This window comes from Geotrypetes seraphini, chromosome 1 (assembly GCF_902459505.1).
Source record: "Geotrypetes seraphini chromosome 1, aGeoSer1.1, whole genome shotgun sequence".
In the NCBI taxonomy this organism is placed as follows: Eukaryota; Metazoa; Chordata; class Amphibia; order Gymnophiona; family Dermophiidae; genus Geotrypetes; species Geotrypetes seraphini.
The window spans coordinates 158,152,205-158,171,651 of record NC_047084.1 but is presented as its reverse complement, the minus strand read 5'-3'; the positions used below and the strand labels follow the sequence as shown (position 1 = coordinate 158,171,651).

The 19,447-nt window shown below is 42.9% G+C and overlaps 1 protein-coding gene across 3 annotated transcripts in view; it reads right to left on the bottom strand.

The window, feature by feature from the left end:
- The window catches only part of DCLK2 (doublecortin like kinase 2), a 330,587-nt gene that overhangs the window by 12,561 nt on the left and 298,579 nt on the right, over positions 1–19,447 (bottom strand). For 2 of the 3 annotated variants that reach the window (XM_033940515.1, XM_033940524.1), the window contains one exon: positions 18,474–18,587. In XM_033940515.1, coding sequence (XP_033796406.1) covers positions 18,474–18,587 — 114 coding nt within the window. Of the gene's footprint in view, positions 1–8,227; positions 8,321–18,473; positions 18,588–19,447 lie in introns of all 3 variants that reach the window. The other variant, XR_004539097.1, reaches the window with a different exon arrangement.

The window sequence follows — 19,447 nt, the reverse complement described above, 5'->3', positions numbered from 1 at the left end:
GAGGTTCACCCAAGGTGGCATATTAAGTCAGAAACTCAAAATAAATATGCTAGGTCCGCTGCCAACATCCAAAAAAGTGGAGAAAAAAGAGATCTCAGAATAAATGCACTCATATAATTCAACACAATGAAGTCAGGCAGCATGGAGCTTAATCACAGTCATAAGTCTCTCAAAAAAAACTCCACAAAACAACATATGTGTAAAACTTTGTTCATATCTGCAGCCAAATCTTCTTAAAGGAATACATAGGACTCAAGTAATCCAATGCAAAACAGTTCAAACACCAGAAGGGTAAAAGAAAGTATCAAACAAAAAAACAAAATGCAAAAGCCAGACTCAATAGCAGCTCTGTTTGACCTACAGCTATTTCAAGAGTACTGGTGAATGTTAATATCCCTCCTCAAAATTCTCAGACTCCAAACAAAACCAAAATTATAAAGGGAAAACGTGTCCCATTGTAGGTTCACCAACAGTTAGCAGATTCCATTCTGTGTGTTAAATCTTCAAACTCACAAATGAGTCGGCCACACCCGACGCAAAGAGTCCCAAACAGCATCATTATGACCTCATGTCTGGATCGTTTCTCCAATCAAAATATATTGGGGACGATATTAATAAACTGGTACTCCATTTATTATCACATAAAAAATAAATGCCACTACACTTCTTTCTCAATATTCGCAGGGGTTAGGGGCAGAGCCGGCCCTCAAATATTGAAAATTCGCGAACAACATTTGGGCCGGCTCTGACCTAATCCCCGCATCCCGGACCATACCTGGTGGTCTAGCGGGCTTTCAGGGCAGGAGCAATCTTCCTACTCTCCTGCCCTGTGCAGATCACTCATACAAAATGGCTGCCGTGAGTTCATGTAGTATCTCGAGAATACGACGGGAACGCCCCGCAGCCATTTTGAGACACAGATATCATACTCCACATATCCTGGGGCTTAGGAGTGAGGTTCATTCTTGTCAGGTATGTATGCACAGGGCAGGAGCGTAGGAAGATCGCTCCTGCCCCAATAGCCTGCTAGACCACCAGGTAAGGTCTGGGGAGATCCGGGATGCAGTGTTTCTTCCCCCCCCCCCCCAATCGCGAATAACCAAATCTGCAGATACTGAAACAGCAGATTCGGAGGGAGACGTGTACTGGAAAATAATAAAGTAAAATGTTTGCAATCATCTTGATAATGTGAATTAAATTTGTGATACTACATAATGAATGTGCTCAGTACCCCCTCCCCCACACCGATCATTTCAAGCAAGACAAGACCAATACAATGGAGAACCATTATGGCAAAAGTCTTTTCTCCTCTGCTATCTCATATAGAATGGAACAAAGAACCCAAAATAGCCACATACATTAATTCATGGAAAATCCACTCATCTCTTTGCTGACAAGCTCCTGTGGTTTTATGATTCTTCCGTTGCGGCTGTTCCACAGGTCCAAATGTTGGTGTAAATGTTCCACCTGTACAAGTGCCAAATGTTGCTTTGTAAAAGTTCTCAAATGTCGGTGTGCACACCATCAATTAACCCTCACTCAAAACAAAAACCAAAAATGAAAATCCTAATCAAAAACTAACCACCATTAAATAGTGTCCAAACTGAAAATTTTCACTAAAGTTCATTCCTCAACTCCGGCCGAGTTTCAAAGCTTTCTTCATTAGGAGGGAATGACAAAGACAAAGCCAACTCCGCGTCCAGCTTAAGCCAAATTAGAAGCTAAACATGGAGACAATACGTAAGAATCATAAAACCACATGAGCTTGACACTAGAGAATGACATGGTGACAAAATTCATCACCGTTCCCATCCCCGCGGATAACCGCGGGAAATAATCCCATGTCATTTTCTAGTGTCTATTTCAACCTCAGTCCTTCTACACCAGCATTCTTCAAAGCAAAGCTTGCGGGTCAGTGGCTGTGCTTATGTGAGCCAAGGATAATGAAGCCATTGTGACATCACTGATGTGATTGGCTCTTAGGCACTGGTGGAATGAGGCATTATGACATCACAATATCTGCTCTGGATACCAGAGACTGTCATTCTGTAGTGTCTGTTTCAACCTCAGTCCTTCTACACCAGCATTCTTCAAAGCAAAGCTTGCGGGTCAGTGGTTGTGGCCATTCATACTCTGATTCTTCCCTCTCTCCTTAAAGAATGACATGAAGATGGTTTCCCGCGGTTATCCGCGGGGAATTTTGTCACCGTGTCATTCTCTACTTGACACCAAACAGATGAGTGTTTTTTCCATGAATTAATGTATGTGGCTACTTTGGGTTCTTTGTTCCATTCTATATGAGAGGAGAAAAGACTGTTGCCATGACGGTTCTCCGTTGCATTGGTCTTGTCTTGCCTGAAATGACTGATGTATATGGGGGGGGGGAGGGGGTACTGAGCACATTCATGGCATAGTATCACAAATTTTAATTAACATTATCAAGGTGGCTGCAAACATTTTGCTTTATTATTATTTTTCCAGTAGTGGCATTTGTTTCTCCGATCACCATCAGCTATACTTTCAACCCGATCTTAAATCTTCACATGTTGTTTTGTGGAATTTTTTGGAGAGACCTACGACTGTGATTAAGCCCCATGTTGCATGACTTGATTGTGCTGAATTGTCTGAGTGCATTGATTCGGAGATCTCTTTTTCTCTACTTTTTTTGGATGTTGGCAGCAGACAAGACAGGAGTCCATACTGTTTAAATATTTATTTTTAATTTCTGATTTGGATATAGTATAGTTCTTGTGATTTTCATTGGTATATTAAGTCAGCCAGATTTTTTTTCAATAAATTTATTTTATTAACCATTGAGTCAATCAACAAATCTATCACATTTCTGACCAGGGGCCAGTGAACTGTTTGAAATGGCATCTCCTAAGGTACGAAAGAAAACTGGCTGCAATGTTGCTGTGTTTCACCGATACATTAACCCCTCCTAAAGCAGATCTTAGTATAGGAGTGGGCCAGTACCATATATGTGGAAATCACTAAGGCCTAGATCAACTAACCGATCATGTCCTGACTAGTTTGCGATCGTTCCCCGACCCCGACCCGATTCACTAGCCTTCTGCCTGATCAATCGCCCACCCGATCCGATCCGCCCATGCAAATGAGGGAAAATGGCATGCATAAGTAGGAAGCCATCGATTCACTAAGCAGAAGAAAAAAACACCGACTGGGTTTGCCGATCCGACATAAAGCAACTGCTGAGGACCAGTCGCTTACTGTCCTTGCCGACTCTCCTGCTCTCTGCCGCCCTGAAATCCCAGTATCGAGGTTACAAAACAACCACCAAAATAAAAATTTAAACTGTACATATGCATACGAACTCCCTTTTTATATATTCTGCAAAAGCGCAGTGTGAGCCCAAGGTTTTAACCTGCAGTTCTAACCCGCGAGTTTAAAGCATGTTCTGTTCCATAATCTGGCTGCACAAATTGAAATGATTCCTTTTAAAATGTCCACTCGTAGGGCCAGCAAGTTCACTGCAGCCACCCCTCCCCCTTGATTTTGACCTCGCTTGTGCGAAGAGCAAATGCAGGCGCAAATCGCCATCTACAACCAACAAGGATAATCTGCGCAGGCGTCTCGCTTGCTCTACAGCGACCCGTGGGATCGCTTTAGGGCGTGCGTCCGATCAGATCATTTGCGTGAAGAATCTGTAGTGAATCGGTCGCGCGGCAAAACTCAGCCAACAACGATCCAGATCAGTGAGTTAAGTGAATCTAGGCCTATATTAGTCTTACCGTGGGATTAGGAATGGGAGACTATGGGGGGGATGCATGAAAGGGCGTTACGTGAGTTAGTGAGCGTTAACTGTGGGCGTCTTTAGCAATTGTGCAAGCCAATGCATTAACATGTGCTAATGATCCTTTCATGAATCCCCCCCTTAGTCCAGCATCCATATAATTTCATTTATCTGGAAAAGATATGCTACGCCTTCCCTTTTTGTACCTAGAACATGAAACACTATAATCAGTTATTAGAATTTTGATTTTAAATTATGGCATAGTAATTTAGCTTTTTTTCACAACTGCAGCATTTTGGAGGGGTTTTTTTTTTTTCCAGGACAATAAGATGCAAAATGTAGAATACTGATATAGCCTGGGATTAGGGACAAACTACATTGCAGTCCTATAACAAAGATGTACTTTGCATATGCAGCAGACCCTCAATATTCATAAGAACATAAGAACATAAGAACTGCCTTCTCCGGATCAGACCTTCGGTCCATCAAGTCCGGCGATCCGCACACGCGGAGGCCCTGCCAGGTGTACACCTGTCGTAATTTATAGTCCACCATATCCTTACATGCCTCTCTTAAGGAGATATGCATCTAGTTTGCTCTTGAAGCCTAGGATGGTCGATTCCGTCATAATCTCCTCTGGGAGGGCATTCCAGGTGTCAACCACTCTCTGAGTGAAGCAGAACTTCCTGACATTAGTCCTGAACCTGTCCCCCCTTAGCTTCATTACATGTCCTCTAGTCCGTGTCAAATTGGACAATGTAAATAATCTTCTCTGCTCTATTTTGTCGATTCCTTTCAGTATTTTGAAGGTCTCGATCATATCCCCACGCAGTCTCCTTTTCTCAAGGGAGAACAATCCTAGTGTTATAAGTCTGTCCTCGTATTCCAGTCTCTCCATACCCTTCACCAGTTTTGTTGCTCGTCTCTGCACCCTCTCCAGCAGCTTTATATCCTTCTTTAGGTAGGGGGACCAATGTTGGACACAGTATTCCAAGTGTGGTCTGACCATTGCCCTATAAAGCGGCATTATAACTTTCTCTGATCTACTCGAGATTCCTTTCTTTATCATGCCCAACATTCTATTTGCCTTCTTTGCCGCTGCCGCGCATTGTGCCGACGGCTTCAGGGTCCTATCTATCAGTACACCCAGGTCCTTTTCTTGTTCGCGGGGGTTAGGGGCAGAGCCGGCCCGTGAATAGGAAAAATTACAAATAATTTTTTAGGGCCGGCTCTGATCCACCCCCGCCTCCCTCCTGCGTTCCCGACATTACCTAGTAGTCTAGCGGCAACGCGGGGCAGGAGTGATCTTTCTACGCTCCTGCCCCGTGCAGAACCGTGCTGTGCACCCGTGCTGCGAGTGCCTGTGGTCTCACGAGACTGCAACGGGAGTTTCTGTTGTAGTCTCGCGAGACCACGGGAACTCACAGCATGGGTGCACAGCACAGGTCCGCACGGGGGCAGGAGCGTAGAAAGATCGCTCCTGCCCCGCGTCGCCGCTAGACCACCAGGTAAGGTCTGGGGGATGCCCGGGGCAGCGTTACTCAATGAAAAATCAAGGCTAAAAAAATATATATTTGCAAATAACCGAATTTGCGATTGGGGAAACCGCGAATCGGGAGGGGGAGTTGTATTTCAAAACCCAGAATGTGTGCTAGGGGTAATCCAGACCAACTGACTCTCTCCCTGTGCATGCTTCAGGCTCCAAGTGTCTGGTAATCCAGAACAATTGAACTATAGGCACCTCACGGTACCCTATTGCCTTAGTCATCGTTCCCTGTTGTTAACTGTTTTGTGTCTTGTTTGCCGTTACGTATGTTACCATGTAACCCGTTCTGGGCACCTTGGAGAGGAAGGGCTGTAAATTGAATTAAATAAATCAATCAGAAGCCCCACAAGCAGTAAGAAACCGCAAAACAATAGGTCAGCTGGGACCTTGGGAGGATGTGTAGGAGAAAAAGCGAGTGTGCATGAGAATGGAAAGAGAACCCAAGGTAAGAAGCCACAAGAAAAAAAAGCACAGAAAAATTGTCTGAACATCTCCAAACTGTGAAACCTTCTGGCCACAGGTTAGATTGATATGCAAGAAAAAAATCTAATTAATGTTTCACAAGAGTTCAAAGAAGCTTAAAAATTAAAAAAAGAAATATGCTATTTCTCCTTTCCTCTTTTTGTTAAAAAAAAAAAAATAAGTCACATCGGAAGAGTATTTAAGCTGAAGAACAAAGCACTGCGGTTAGTACGTACCATTGCCTTGGATCTACCCAGAGGAAAGCAACGCGGACATTTAGGAATGCAAAGAAAGCAAGCAAGGGACAGAAACAACACTTACTTTATGCAGAACCAGTGCCATTGAAACAATTTAAAAAACATTCTGAAATGTTTGAAGACAAAACAAAACACACATATAATATATAATCACTCTACAGTTTTACTTAGCCTTAGCAGTGGTGAAGTGCTTTCTGTATTCATGACAGACTAGTAAAGAAGCTCTCTTTGGCACAATGCAAAGTACTAGAGCGAACATTAGCAGTAAGCTTGAGAGACGGATATCATACTCCACATATCCTGGGGCTTAGGAGTGAGGTTCATTCCTGTCAAGGTATGTGTGAAAACAGCACAGCTTACTACTTTATGACACAGTGACAAAATTCATCACGGTTCCCTTACCAGCGGATAACTGCGGGAAACCATCCTGTGCCATTCTTTAGTGTCTATCTCAACCTCAGTCCTTCTACACCAGCATTCTTCAATGTAAGGCCTGAGGGTCAGTGGCTGAGCCTATTCATACTCTGATTCTTATGTGAGCCAAGTATAGGACAATGAAGCCATTGTGACCTCACTGATGAAGTTAGTTCTTAGGCATTGGTGGAATGAGGCTTTATGACATCACAATTTCAGCTCTGGAATGTTGCTACACTTTGGGTTTCTGCCTTGTACTTGTGATTTGGGTTGGCTAATGCTGGAAATAGGGCTTGATGGACCTTCAGTATGTCCCAGTATGGCAACGCTAATGGTCTTATGTTCTAACCATGCGGTGTCATTCTTTAGTATCTATCTCAGTGGTTCCCAAACCTGTCCTGGGGGACCCCCAGCCAGTCAGGTTTTCAAGATATCCCTAATGAATATGCATGAGAGAGATTTGCATACCTGTCACTTCCATTATATGCAAATCTCTCTCATGCATATTCATTAGGAATATCTTGAAAACCTGACTGGCTGGGGGTCCCCCCAGGACAGATTTGGGAACCATTGACCTATCTCAACCTCAGTCCGTCTACACCAGCATTCTTCAATGCAAGGCCTGAGGGTCAGTGGCTGAGCCCATTCATATTCTGATTTTTGCCTCTCTCCTTAAAGAATGACATGGGGATGGTTTCCCCGCGGTTATCCTAGGAGACGTGAATGGTGATGAATTTTGTCACAGTGTCATAAGATGGACTTTAGTCGTAAGCTGTGCTGTTTTATGCATGTTACCCCCTTGTTTTTGGAGTATGTGTAGACCTTACCCATTTGGAGAAATTGCCCCCAAACAAACCTCCTACATAGGTACAACTATGTAGCTGGCACCGCCTACAGCAGGTGTAGATGTATCGATAACTTGCCCTGGTCTTCACTCCCAGAATTAAAAATACCACGATCACAGAGAATTCAAGACTACCCACTAAAAATAATCTTTACAATTTGTCTCTTCATTCTTTCCTTCCCCCCCCCCCCCCCCCCAGTTTTACACAACAGATTGCAGGCCCTGTGGTTTCTTTAAGCAGCCATGAATACAAAACTCACACAACTAAGTGGCCCAGTCAGAAGAACATTCAGTTGTCTCTTTAAAACCTACATAGGGCCCCTTTTACAAAGCTGTAGTAGCGATTCCCGACACAGCCCATTTAATTCCTATGGGCTTTACCGCACCAGGACTCGCTACCGTTGACTTTGTAAAAGGGGCCCATACTGTCATGAGTGTAGTCCATCTTCCTTCCCTCATCTGAAATTAGTAATGTAAATACCAAGGTGAGTTAAGAGGGTGACTTGTTCCGTCCAATAATAGGCCACTCATCTCTGCTCTGGGTGGCAAAAATGGATCAAGTCTCCTAAAGAAAACGGATTACAAATGCCAAAATAAGCTGCAGAAGTTGACTGTGTTTGGAGGTGGGACTGGAGCAGGGAAAGGTTTTGGGTTTTTTTTTTTTGCTATCATGCAATGCATGTTAAGCCTGCTGCATGTTGATATGTTCATTAAGATGTGCTATTAATAATCATGGCTGACAACCTTCTAAGAGAGCTGCTTTGGTGACAGGTAAACTTAGCGGGCAGCACCAGGAAAGGCCCAAAGTCCCATCAGGGTTTGAGAAACCCACACACCAGGAAAGCAAAAGCTGTACTGTGTGGGAGAGGCGAGACAAGCTTAGGAGGCATGCAGATTTCAGGTGCACTGCAGGAGTAACGGTTGTTTTTATCAAACGGCAGCTTGTATACCAGGCCTCTGCTTCAGGCTCATCTCCACCGTCTCAATTGTGCAATGGAAATGTAGCAGTGAGGGTGTCCCTTTCTTTACAAGTCAAACTCAAACTGTCAAATGAAAATGCAGACAAGAGCATCAGCATTAGCCATCTGTTCTCCCTGACCCTCTTTCATCACAAGAGGCTTTGTGATCATCTACAAACAGTAATAAGCACCAAACCTACCCATAGTTTTCACTCTGTGCATATTAAAACCTAGACGCGTATAATTGAACTTTTGGAGTATTTATCATGACTGACACGACACTAAATAAAATCATAGGAACATCTTTCAAATTTTAAGGTGTGTAGCACTTAAGATGATTGTGTAGCATTTAAGACAGGTGAACCTTAAAATATGTTTACAATGCAGATTTGGCTCACTGATCTGCAAAAATATGGAGAATTTAGGTCTTACCTGATAATTTTCTTTTTTTTTTAATCTCTCGAGACTGGTCCAGACGCTCAGATTTAAACACTCTTACCAGCAGATGGAGACTGAAAACCAATCACTTCAAAGCAACCCTATAAGCACCTTGTATAGTCCCCCAGTCAACCAGTATTTCCATACCAAAGTTGTTACATTTCGTGCAATCTTATATCCTGCTGAATCCTCAGAGTCCTACACAGGTTACAGGCAACATATTGTCACACAGAATTGTGTATAGAGTTAAATTTGTTACAAATAATTATACATGCTGCATAAAGTTATCAAATTAATCATACAGATGAAAAAGGACAAAATGTCTGAAATTACTTATTCCTTCTTAAGAAAGGGAATGCCAGAACCTGGAGGCTATCCAATGATCTGCGGCTGAGAAGACTCTAGACTTGTGCTTGCAACTTCTATACCCTTGTCTTCAGAAGGAACACTCACCCATGCCACCAGCTGAAATGGACTGTGAAGGAATCAGCTTGCTCTTGGCTAGAGTGACCACCCAGCAAAATTGCTCCAGGAACTGGACCACTCACTCTCTTAAAAAAGATTGCTCTAATCAACTGTCCAAATAAGAAGGCATTAAGATTCCCTCCTTGTGCAAAGGCTGCTGCCTTTACTACCTTCACTATGGACATCCTGGATCCTATAACCAGTCCAAATGGGAGAGTACAAAATGGATACTGCTGCCCGAAAACTGCAAAGCAAAGGCATTTCTGATATCCTAACCGAATTGGGATATGCAAATAAGCCTCTGTCAAGTCTACGGACATCAGAAATTCTTCCTGCTTGAATGCTACGATGACCAACCTCAATGTCTCCATCTGGAACCTGGGAATTCAGAGAATTGTGCACCGGCTTGAGGTGTAGAACATGACAAAAATGTCCTTTCCTTCATCAGAATGTAAAGTAAATAGAATACCTTCCTGTACTCCATTCTTCTGGAGGACCAGGCACCACTGGTTTGAGCTATATCAGCCTTTGTAGAGTCTCCCTGACCTTCACCGCCCTAAACAAAATGTCTAGCAATAGCCATGGCAAATCTAAAGTGCAACCTTCTCGCATGACCTCAAGGACTTAACTAGTCTATGGTAATCTGGGTTCAGCTCTGGTAAAACATCCTCAACTTGACCCTTATCTGCTGCTGGGGAGGTGGACTCCAGCACCTTCACTGTGCCCCTCTGGAGAGCTCAGGAGCTCCTGCCTCTCAAAAGTACTGTCTTTTCTGAAAATATTTGTTTCACTGCACCCCACTCACTCTCTCAGGGAAATACCATGTAGCTTTCCTGGAACTGTCCCTGAGAAACCTTTGCCAACTCTTAAGGCTTATCCCCTGGCAGGCAAGGAATCTTGGCATCTCCTAAATTCTACCAATTGTCTAATTCTTCACTAAAACCACAACTTACCTTTAATAGGGAGGTAACTCAAATTCATCTCCGCTACTACATCTCCTGAGCAACTATACAAGCACGGTGACCTTCAAGGCAGCAACAGGAAATTACATACTCTTCGTTGATATGATAATCAAATAATAAAGAACCCATCTCAATTTAATATACTTTCCCATCTCCCACAAAGAGTTCATCCACTGACATAATACCTTTTCCGCCCACCTGAAGCATACCCTTGCCCCAAAACCAGCAGAAAATTGCCACCTGAAAAGCCAAGGCTACTACACCATAGCCTTTTATTCAAGAAAGCTTTGATTCTCTGGTCAAAGATCCTTCAGTGTGAGAGAGACACAGGAATAGAGGTGTTACCTTGTGAGGACCTGTTATCGCCCAGGACTGCAGCGCTCTCTACCAACTTGAGCTGGAGCGTTGGGAGCCAAATCTCTGTGGGCATCCATAGAGACAGACGCCTTGATGTCACGCGGGTCCTCTCCCCGCGAGTGAAAGGGACGCCGTGACTGCAGAACCCCGGAGAGGCACGGGAATAGAGGTGTTACCTTGTGAGGACCTGTTATTGCCCAGGACTGCAGCGCTCTCTACCAACTTGAGTTGGAGCATTGGGAGCTGAATCTCTGTGGGCATCCATAGAGACAGACGCCCTGATGTCACGCGGGTCCTCTTCCCACGAGTGAAAGGGACGCTGCGACTGCGGTGCGTGGCCAAAGGGGTGTGCCCTAAGGGGCTCTCCCTGCCCCTTGGGAGCCCCTTGGAGACACGGGAGGAAACTGTATTATTAAATATTTGATACTATGGGAAAAAGAAAAGGGAAAGCTAAAGTATCTACGCCCATAATACCAGGTCCCATAGACAGACATCTGGTTTCTACGTGTCTTAGGCCACAGCCAGGGAGCGGATTCGCTTTCAGGGGCATCTCTTAGTCCTCCAGGTAGAACTCCACCGCCTCCACCCAATATTCCTGTTGCTCTGGAGCTCAAGTTACCTTGAAAGACTTATGGCAAATCAATATTAGAATGGAGGGGTTATTAAAGTCAGTGGTGACACAGAATGTTAAATTTTCACAGGAAGTGATTGATAAGTTTGAAAATGTTGATTCAAATTTGAGGATTCTGGAAAAATCTATTAGAACAACAGAGTCTCATGTGGTTACATTGCAAGCAGTATCTTCAACAGCTGTTAAAGATTTTCATATCACTCATATGAAATTTGAGAAAATGGAAAATTTACAGAGGGCAAAAAAATTTATGTTTAGTTAATTTCCCAAAAACTCATTTGTTGTCTCCAGAAATATTGGTTAAGAAATATTTTAAAGAAGTATTGGGGATGGCTGACGTAGAGAATTTACCTCTAACAAATCTATATTATATCCCTCAGAGGAAAAAAGTTCCTGCGGAATTGGGTATAGATCAGTTGGAACAAACTGATTTTGATTTAACTGGTTTCCTAGAGGATTCACAAGATATAATTCAAACTAGATCTACACTTTTAATAACGTGTACAAGAGAGATAGATAAATCTTTAATCATGAAAGCTTATTTTCAGAATAAGCAAACAAAATTTTGTGGAGATAATGTATTGATATTTCCAGATGTGGCCCAAGCAACACAATTGAGAAGGAAATCAATTTTAGCTTTGAAATCAAGGGTCTTGGCTTTAGGGGCTACTTTTTACTTGAAGTTTCCTTGTAAAAGCTTGATCAAATTTAAAGATAACGACTATGTTTATTGGGACTCTATTCAGTTGGAACAATTTTTACAACAAAATGAAGCTAGTTAGCCACCAGTGAATTAATATTTGGAGTTTTGAAGTATAAAGCACCATAATGTTTGATCTTTATGATCAAGATTATATTGAATGTTTTGTTTAGTTAATACCTGGATGTTCTCTCTCAATTATGTGGACTTGAGGAATCAGTGATACAACCTTTGGAGTTTATAATTATTTTTTCTGTAAATTTCCTTTCTTCATTATTATTTGTACAAATGATAATGTTAAAACATGATTAAAAAAAAAGGATCCTTCAGTGTTGCTCCACTCTTGACTGGAATCATGGGATAAAGCCTCACCAAGGACTGACCTTGAAACTCACATCTGGGGTATCCGTGCAATCGTGTATAAAAAATGACCAGGCTGGCTTGCATATGTCCTGTAGGAGGGGATCCTTCTCCTGTGCATTGTCTTCCGACAGGTTGAGAACTATGGTTAGCTGCAAAATGAGTTATTGGAGTTCATCTTTGCAGAAAACATGCACCACAAATGGGTTCTCTCAATGAGGCAACTCTTCTATCCAACCATCCTCTAAAGATTCTTCCTCTCTCGGCAACTCCTGCCACCTGCCCACTGTCCTCCTTGGACTGATCAAATCCAATATCCTAGGGGTCCACGCTCCAGTCCACATGCTGTCTTTTTGGTGCTCCTGGACCCTCAAATGAGTGCCTCTGTGACTGAATTGTATAGCTCCCAGACTTCTTCAGGCAAAAGGCCTCTACATCAAGATAAACTCTGGGAGAAACCCCACCCTTCCAGAGGATTCCCCCCCCCTTAAAGAAGCCTCCTTTGATCCCAGGAAGTTGCTCCACCATTTCTTCCCTCAGCTGCTCCTCTGGCGTACAGACCACATTCAAGATGGCACTAGTTCCTGACAAATTCAGAACTGCCTCCATTTCTGGGGTTGGGATTCCAAATACAGTCTTCTGCCACCAGCTGAACATCTTCCATCCTTGAGGGCTTTTAACTGTTGAGACCACACCTTCCCACTGTGCATCAGACAGCCATTGCAAGTCCCATCCCCTCCAACTGCATGCCAGCATCAATTGGGCTTACAAGCAATCATCTTACTGAGCGCACACCCAGTGGGCTCACACAACTCTCCCCTCTACTTCCAGAACTACCAGACTAACGACTTTGGCAGATCAAAGACAAGAGAGCAACAGCTCCTATGGTAAAAGCTCCCCCACACTGTTCCTTACCATTTGCCCTTAATCCTTTTTTTTGGTTTGTTTGTTTAAATGTCTTTATTGAATTTCGTAAAATACAATAATTCAACACAACGATTTTAATGACATTCAAGCCCTTCCCCCTCCCCCCAACCAAATTGTAAAAGTAGATGAATTGGGAGTACAAACCAGAAAGTCAAGTCAATTAGCATGCATTCTACAATAGTCATCTAAAAGAGACCAAACCCTCTTAAAATATCAAACTGAACATTGCCTAACAGCAGCTACTTCTTCATATTTGCGCGTAAGACAGGCTCCCGCCCACCATGCAGAAAAAGAAAGAACTGTACTATTTTCCCATTGGCCTTATATTTTTTAATTAAATACGATAAGATAGCAGAACGCAAAATGACAAATTTCATACGAGAGCTCTATACAGAATCCAAAGATTTCTTGCACTCGTTGCCAGTCTTCATCTCAAAACATTTTAACAGCATGGCATCTCAACAACATTTGATAAAATGTGCCTGCATCAGTTTTTACAAGTCCAGCATAAATTAGAACCATGTGCTGACACAGTCTGGAGACTCTATAAAGGTGTCCAATATGCTCGGTGAGCAACTTAGAATAAAGATTGTGCTAATGATGCTGACAGAGTGGCTCTACATACCTTTCTCCACAAAACTGTCCATATATCATCATCTATTTCCATTCGGAAATCATGTTCCCCCCTTAATCCTTGAAATTCTCTTATTTGTCTGTTACAGGCTGCTCTTCTAGTCTGAGATACATAGTGTGGGGAGAGTGTGGTGCAGTGGTTAAAGCTACAGCCTCAGCACCCTGAGGTTGTGGGTTCAAATCCACACTGCTCCTTGTGACCCTGGGCAAGTCACTTAATCCCCCCATTGCCCCAGGTACATTAGATAGGTTGTGAGCCTGCCGGGACAGACAGGGAAAAATGCTTGAGTATCTGAATAAATTAATGTAAACCGTTCTGAGCTCCCCTGGTAGAACGATATAAAAAAAATGGAATAAATAAATAGTGCTCCTCAGATGTTTCCATATTGGGAGGACAAGGAATGGAGAAGTGAGGGACCTAGCCACCTGAGTATAGCATCTTCTAGATAAGACATTGGGTCACAAGGACCCCTGCCAGCACTAACAAGAGATTTCCAAACTCTTTGTCTCTGTCGTTTTTATTATCAGACAATAGCTGTGGTGCTCTCCAAAAGGACCACTGGATCCTTACATCTACTGGCCTACAGACTACACAGGCTTACCCACATTTACCATTTGTTGGAGACAGGGAAATAATGAGCAGCTGGGGGATTGTACAAGGTACTTACAGGGTTGCTCTGAAGTCAGAGAGTTCTCAGTCTCCACCTGCTGGTAGGATTGTGTAAACCCAAAAGATCTGGACCAGTCTGGAGGGATGCCAAGAAATTTCACATTTTCATGGTGTCTGTTCTAAGATCTGCTAGACTGATCATCACCAGCAGGCTATATCACTAAATCTCTTCCTCTTTGTTTTGTACAAATACCATGTATTGTTGACAAGGGCACTTGGTTTACAGTAAAAAAGCAGACAGAGAACTGAAGTCAATCTAGTCACAGAATTGCTCTAAAAACAAATAATGAACACTATATAAAAGTCATTTTAAACAAAACAATGAGTGGAAACAAAGGTTAACTTGAATATAAACTGAGGATTTATATTTAAGGTTCCTGCCCTGCCCCCAGCCTCCTCCCTCCATGCCCATTGGAGGCCTTCCCCCAGTCCTACATTAAGCCCTGGTGGTCCAGTGGTGAGCCAGGACAGGAGTGATCCCTTCCACATCCTCTCCTGGACTTCTACAGCCTATTCTGAAAGCCTTGGTGGACCAGTGGTGAACCGGGGCAGTAGCAATCTTCCTACGCTCCTGCCCGTGCAGACCCACTATTGAAAATGGCTGCCACGAGTTCCTGCGGCAACCTTTCAGCAGCCATTTTCGATAACGATTATGCACAGGGCAGAAGTATAGGAAGATCCCTCCTTTGTCCTGTCCCAGCCAACTCTGAAACACCCCACCTTCCAGACCTCTACAGCCTACCTTGATAGCTCTGGTGGTCAAGCAGTGAACCAGGGAAGGAGTGATTGCTCTTGTCCCAGCTCACCGATAGACCCCCAGGGCTTAAAGCAGGACTGGGCAGGGGGGGCGGGCGGCAGAGATGTGGATTCAAACATAAACAGAGACTCCCATTTTGGGGACATTATTTTGGCCCAAAAAGCTCGGTTTATACTCGAATATATATAGCCTTGTAGGCTGTCATGTAGAGGCACCTTGCTTCAGTCTCTGGCTTAGCTCTTCCAAGAGAACCATCGATGCAATGGAGTTGGCGCTCACAAATGAAGTGGAGAGTCTGTCATTGTGCTATAACAAAATCTAATGTGGACTTGGAGGATGAGATGTACGGTGTCAGCATCTATGAGACAAACTTGTTTTTTCTTATTACATAGAGTTTTTTGGACCCCTGTTCGTCTACATAAATTAGATAGTTCCAAGTCTAATAGATGCTGGCATTGTCATCTTGAAGCTGGGACTTTGGATCATTTACTTTACTATTCTCCCATGATACTGCAGTTTTGGAGGTCTATTTGGGACCCAGTAAATATGTTAGAGAATCCAGTGGCTTTATCTTATGATACTATTTTATTTAGTACACTTATGAGAGCTAAAAGCCAATTATCAATGAGAAATAACAAACTTCTATTAGAAATGACAGAAGTTGCCATGCAGCTCATTTTAAGAAATTGGAAAAACTAGGATAGGTTGAATTACTCATTTTGATGGGAAACCCTGTGTTATACTTATAAAATGGAACGTTGCATGGCCATACAACAGGGACGCTTTAAGAATTTTATGCATGTTTGGAGCCATTGGCTAAATATTGTAAAGAGGAATAATTTTTCATTTTGTGGACATGTAAACATACACATCCTGGGAGGGTGGGGGAAAATTTCTTTATGCAGTAATATTTGTAAGGTTTGTTGCGTTTATTATATAATGTACAAATATGTGAATCATTTATTGCAAATTTGTAGTTTGAAACATCAATAAAGATTTAAAATAAAAAACCAAAATCTAATGGCGATATTAAGGGCTCTGTCTGTATTGCTAGGTCCCACACATTTGCAAATGAAAGCTCACAGCACAGATCCCAGACCATCTCTTAGAGGAAATTTCCAGGTCAGAAAGGTCAAAAATATTCTAAGGGAACTTTTATGTTACAACATCCTGCAACTGCCTGAATATATTTTGCCTCCTACTACAGAGACAGCATTGTGCAATTTTTTCTCATCTCTTTCTTGTATACCGGTACTTTTCTAGGTCTGAACTACGGGACATTAGTGGTTCCCTTAGCGGTTCCCATTGTCCATTTCTTTTACTGAAAATTTTAGTGCAATGCCTAGGACCAAACAGTTGGCTAATGGTTACAGGACATCCTGATACAAAGAGAGAAACACAGCATTTCATCTCTTGCTACTTTTGGTTCTCTAAAGGGACGCTTCTGAAAATACTCCAGGCCGGGTGACTCTCTCTCCGCTCCTTAGGAAACAAACAGTCTAAAACTTGTTAGAACAGTAGCCCGTTCTCATGGTGGCCAATCCAGGTCACTAGTACCTTATCAAAACCCAAGGAGTAGCAAACCCAAACCCATTCTACAACTTTCCTGCTCTCATATAAACCCAGCTATTTTCACCTGGAAAGCAACTCATCTCTTGTTACTTTTGACTGTCTACCAGGGACAACTTCTGAAAAATGCCCCTTGTTAAAGTACATGTATGGACCACCTTCTAGGAGATCTCTCGAGATAAGTCTCCACAGCTGCAGTGTGAACTCGGCCTAGGCCTAGGCCCTCCCACTCTCCCCTCATCTCACATTACATATATAGATCCACCCATCAATCACCCTCAACCTGTTACCCAGCCAAATCCAACCTACACAGAATAAAGGTAACAAGATTAATGCTATACCTTAAACTTATAATAATCTTACCCATCGCGTACTTTCCTAGCCCAGTCATTAACCAGGGCAGATATGCTGACCCAAAAAACTCCCCTCAGAAAAAACCCTCCCCACACAGCCCCAACAACCTAAGAGGAATCCCCATTTTCTCATACACCCCCCCCCTCTACTAAAAACCTATCACCCTCATAAATGCCAAATCAGTAAATAACAGACCTCACAGATAAAACTGGGACATATTCCTGATTACTAAAATCTGGCCTAAAGACAATGATGGAGTTACTAGGTATATGTCATGTCCCTTAGGCTATCAAGCTTTAGCAGGCTCCCGTACACACAAAAAAGGGAGGAGGAATAACAGCCATTATCTGCTTATGACCACTCAATTACATTGGAACTAGATCCCAAAGTGTCACATTAGGATAAAAACTTGTATTGAAAAACCTGCACTGTTAAGGATAACTATGGCAAATTATAACCTGGAAACTTTATATTTGTTAATACTAGACCCCTAGTTTTGGCATGTTAGGATACAGTCTTGTATTGTAAACTTGTACTGTAATTGTGGCAAATTGTAACTTGCTAACTATTGTATTCACAAATTATATGGAGGACGCACAACATATAATGATTCAGAATGTTCTGTGATCGTGGCACCGAGGTACCCCCCTCTTCAAATCCAGCATGCACCCAAAAAGAGGGAGAAAAGGCCTCAGACTAATGTAGCAGTATAGAACCAAAAGGTAAAAATCAAAACTGCTTTTGGAGAAGACGTGACAGCGTTGGAGCTCAAGTCGTCTTTTGTCAGCTAAGTCCTTGAACGTGCCTCCGGGTGACTTTGCCCTTTTCTAAACCTGAGCTGTTCTGTGAGGGAATTTTTTGCCAGTGGAAGTATCAAAAGCAGTTAGTCTGAGGCTTTTTCTCCCTCTTTTTGGGTGCGTGCTGGGTTTGAAGAGGGGGGGGGGTGTACCTCTGTGCAACAATCACAAAATTTTGAATCATTATATGAACTTGTTAACTAATATGTATGTTTAACTTGTAACCCATTCTGAGCTCTTTGGGGACAACAGGATAGAAAATGAATTAATTAAATAAATTTGCATCTTTTGATCTTTTAATAATGACATCTAATTGTGACTCTGTGACCTTTTACCTCTCTGCAGAAGTAGGTGGGTATGAATGATAAGGCTGCAAGCAAACTTCAAGTCAATAGTTCTACCTTGAGGGCTAAACCAAATAATCATATCTGGGATCAGAAAGGGATTTTTTTCCATTGCACTGGAAAACCGGAAACAAATCTACAGTGGGATATTTTTGAGGGTACGGGAAGAGGATTTCAGCTTCTTGGGTATCATGTACAGAAAACCATGAGGCAATCAGAAGATGAGACTCAATGGTCCATGCAACCAGTCGGCTCTAATTCACAGATGCTTACCATAATGACTGACACACTGGCTGTCGTGTTCTTCTGTTTGGGGACTGTGTTAAAGTGCTGCTTTAATTTACCTGTTACTTCCACTTGCATATTATTTTCCTGGGACACATCATCCTGGGGGGGAGGAGAGGAAACAAGGCTCAGGGTTTAGAATACTCAGGATAATGCCAAAATACTACCTATGGGGAATTCAGGAAACGCCTAAAAACACATCTGTTCCTGAAATACTTAGGAAACCAACCTATACAATCTTAGTCCTCAACAAACGATCTCTAGAACTATCAATCACTAAGTCTGTTTATTCTATTCAATCTGTAACATTTCTAATCATTGTAAACCGCATAGTACTTCACAGTCCTGCGGTATATAAATTGTTATTATTATTATTATTATTAAAATAATGAGGTAACCGGGTGAGACGAGAAGAGAAAAACATTTTGCATATACTGTGTTTCCCCGAAAATAAGACAGAGTCTTATATTAATTTTGCGGTCAAAATAACGCACTAGGGTTTATTTGGGGGGATGTCTTATTTTTTTCATGTACAACAATCATCTCTCCCTTCCTCTCCTCCACCTCAATTCTTCCTCTTTTCTTTCTCCCCCCTCCCCCAGCATCTTACCTACCCTCTCACCCATCCCCTTGTGCAGCATCTTTCTATCCCTCCCATCCCCCTATGCAGCAGAACCCCTCCAACCCTCTCACCCATCTTTCCATCCCTCCCTCTCATCCCCCTGTGCAGAACCCTGCCAACCCTCCCACCGTGAGACCGACATACCTCCGCTCCAAACAGCAGCGGCGGCAGCAGTACGCTGAACAGGCTGCTTCGCGGCCATCCCCGCCAGGACCTTCCCTCTGATGTCATCAGTGACGCGGCACAAGTAAGGTCGCAAAGCAGCCTTTTCAGAGTGCTGTCGCCGCTGTTGTTTGGAGTGGAAGCATGTCGGTCTTGCGGTGAGAGGATTAGCTGGAAA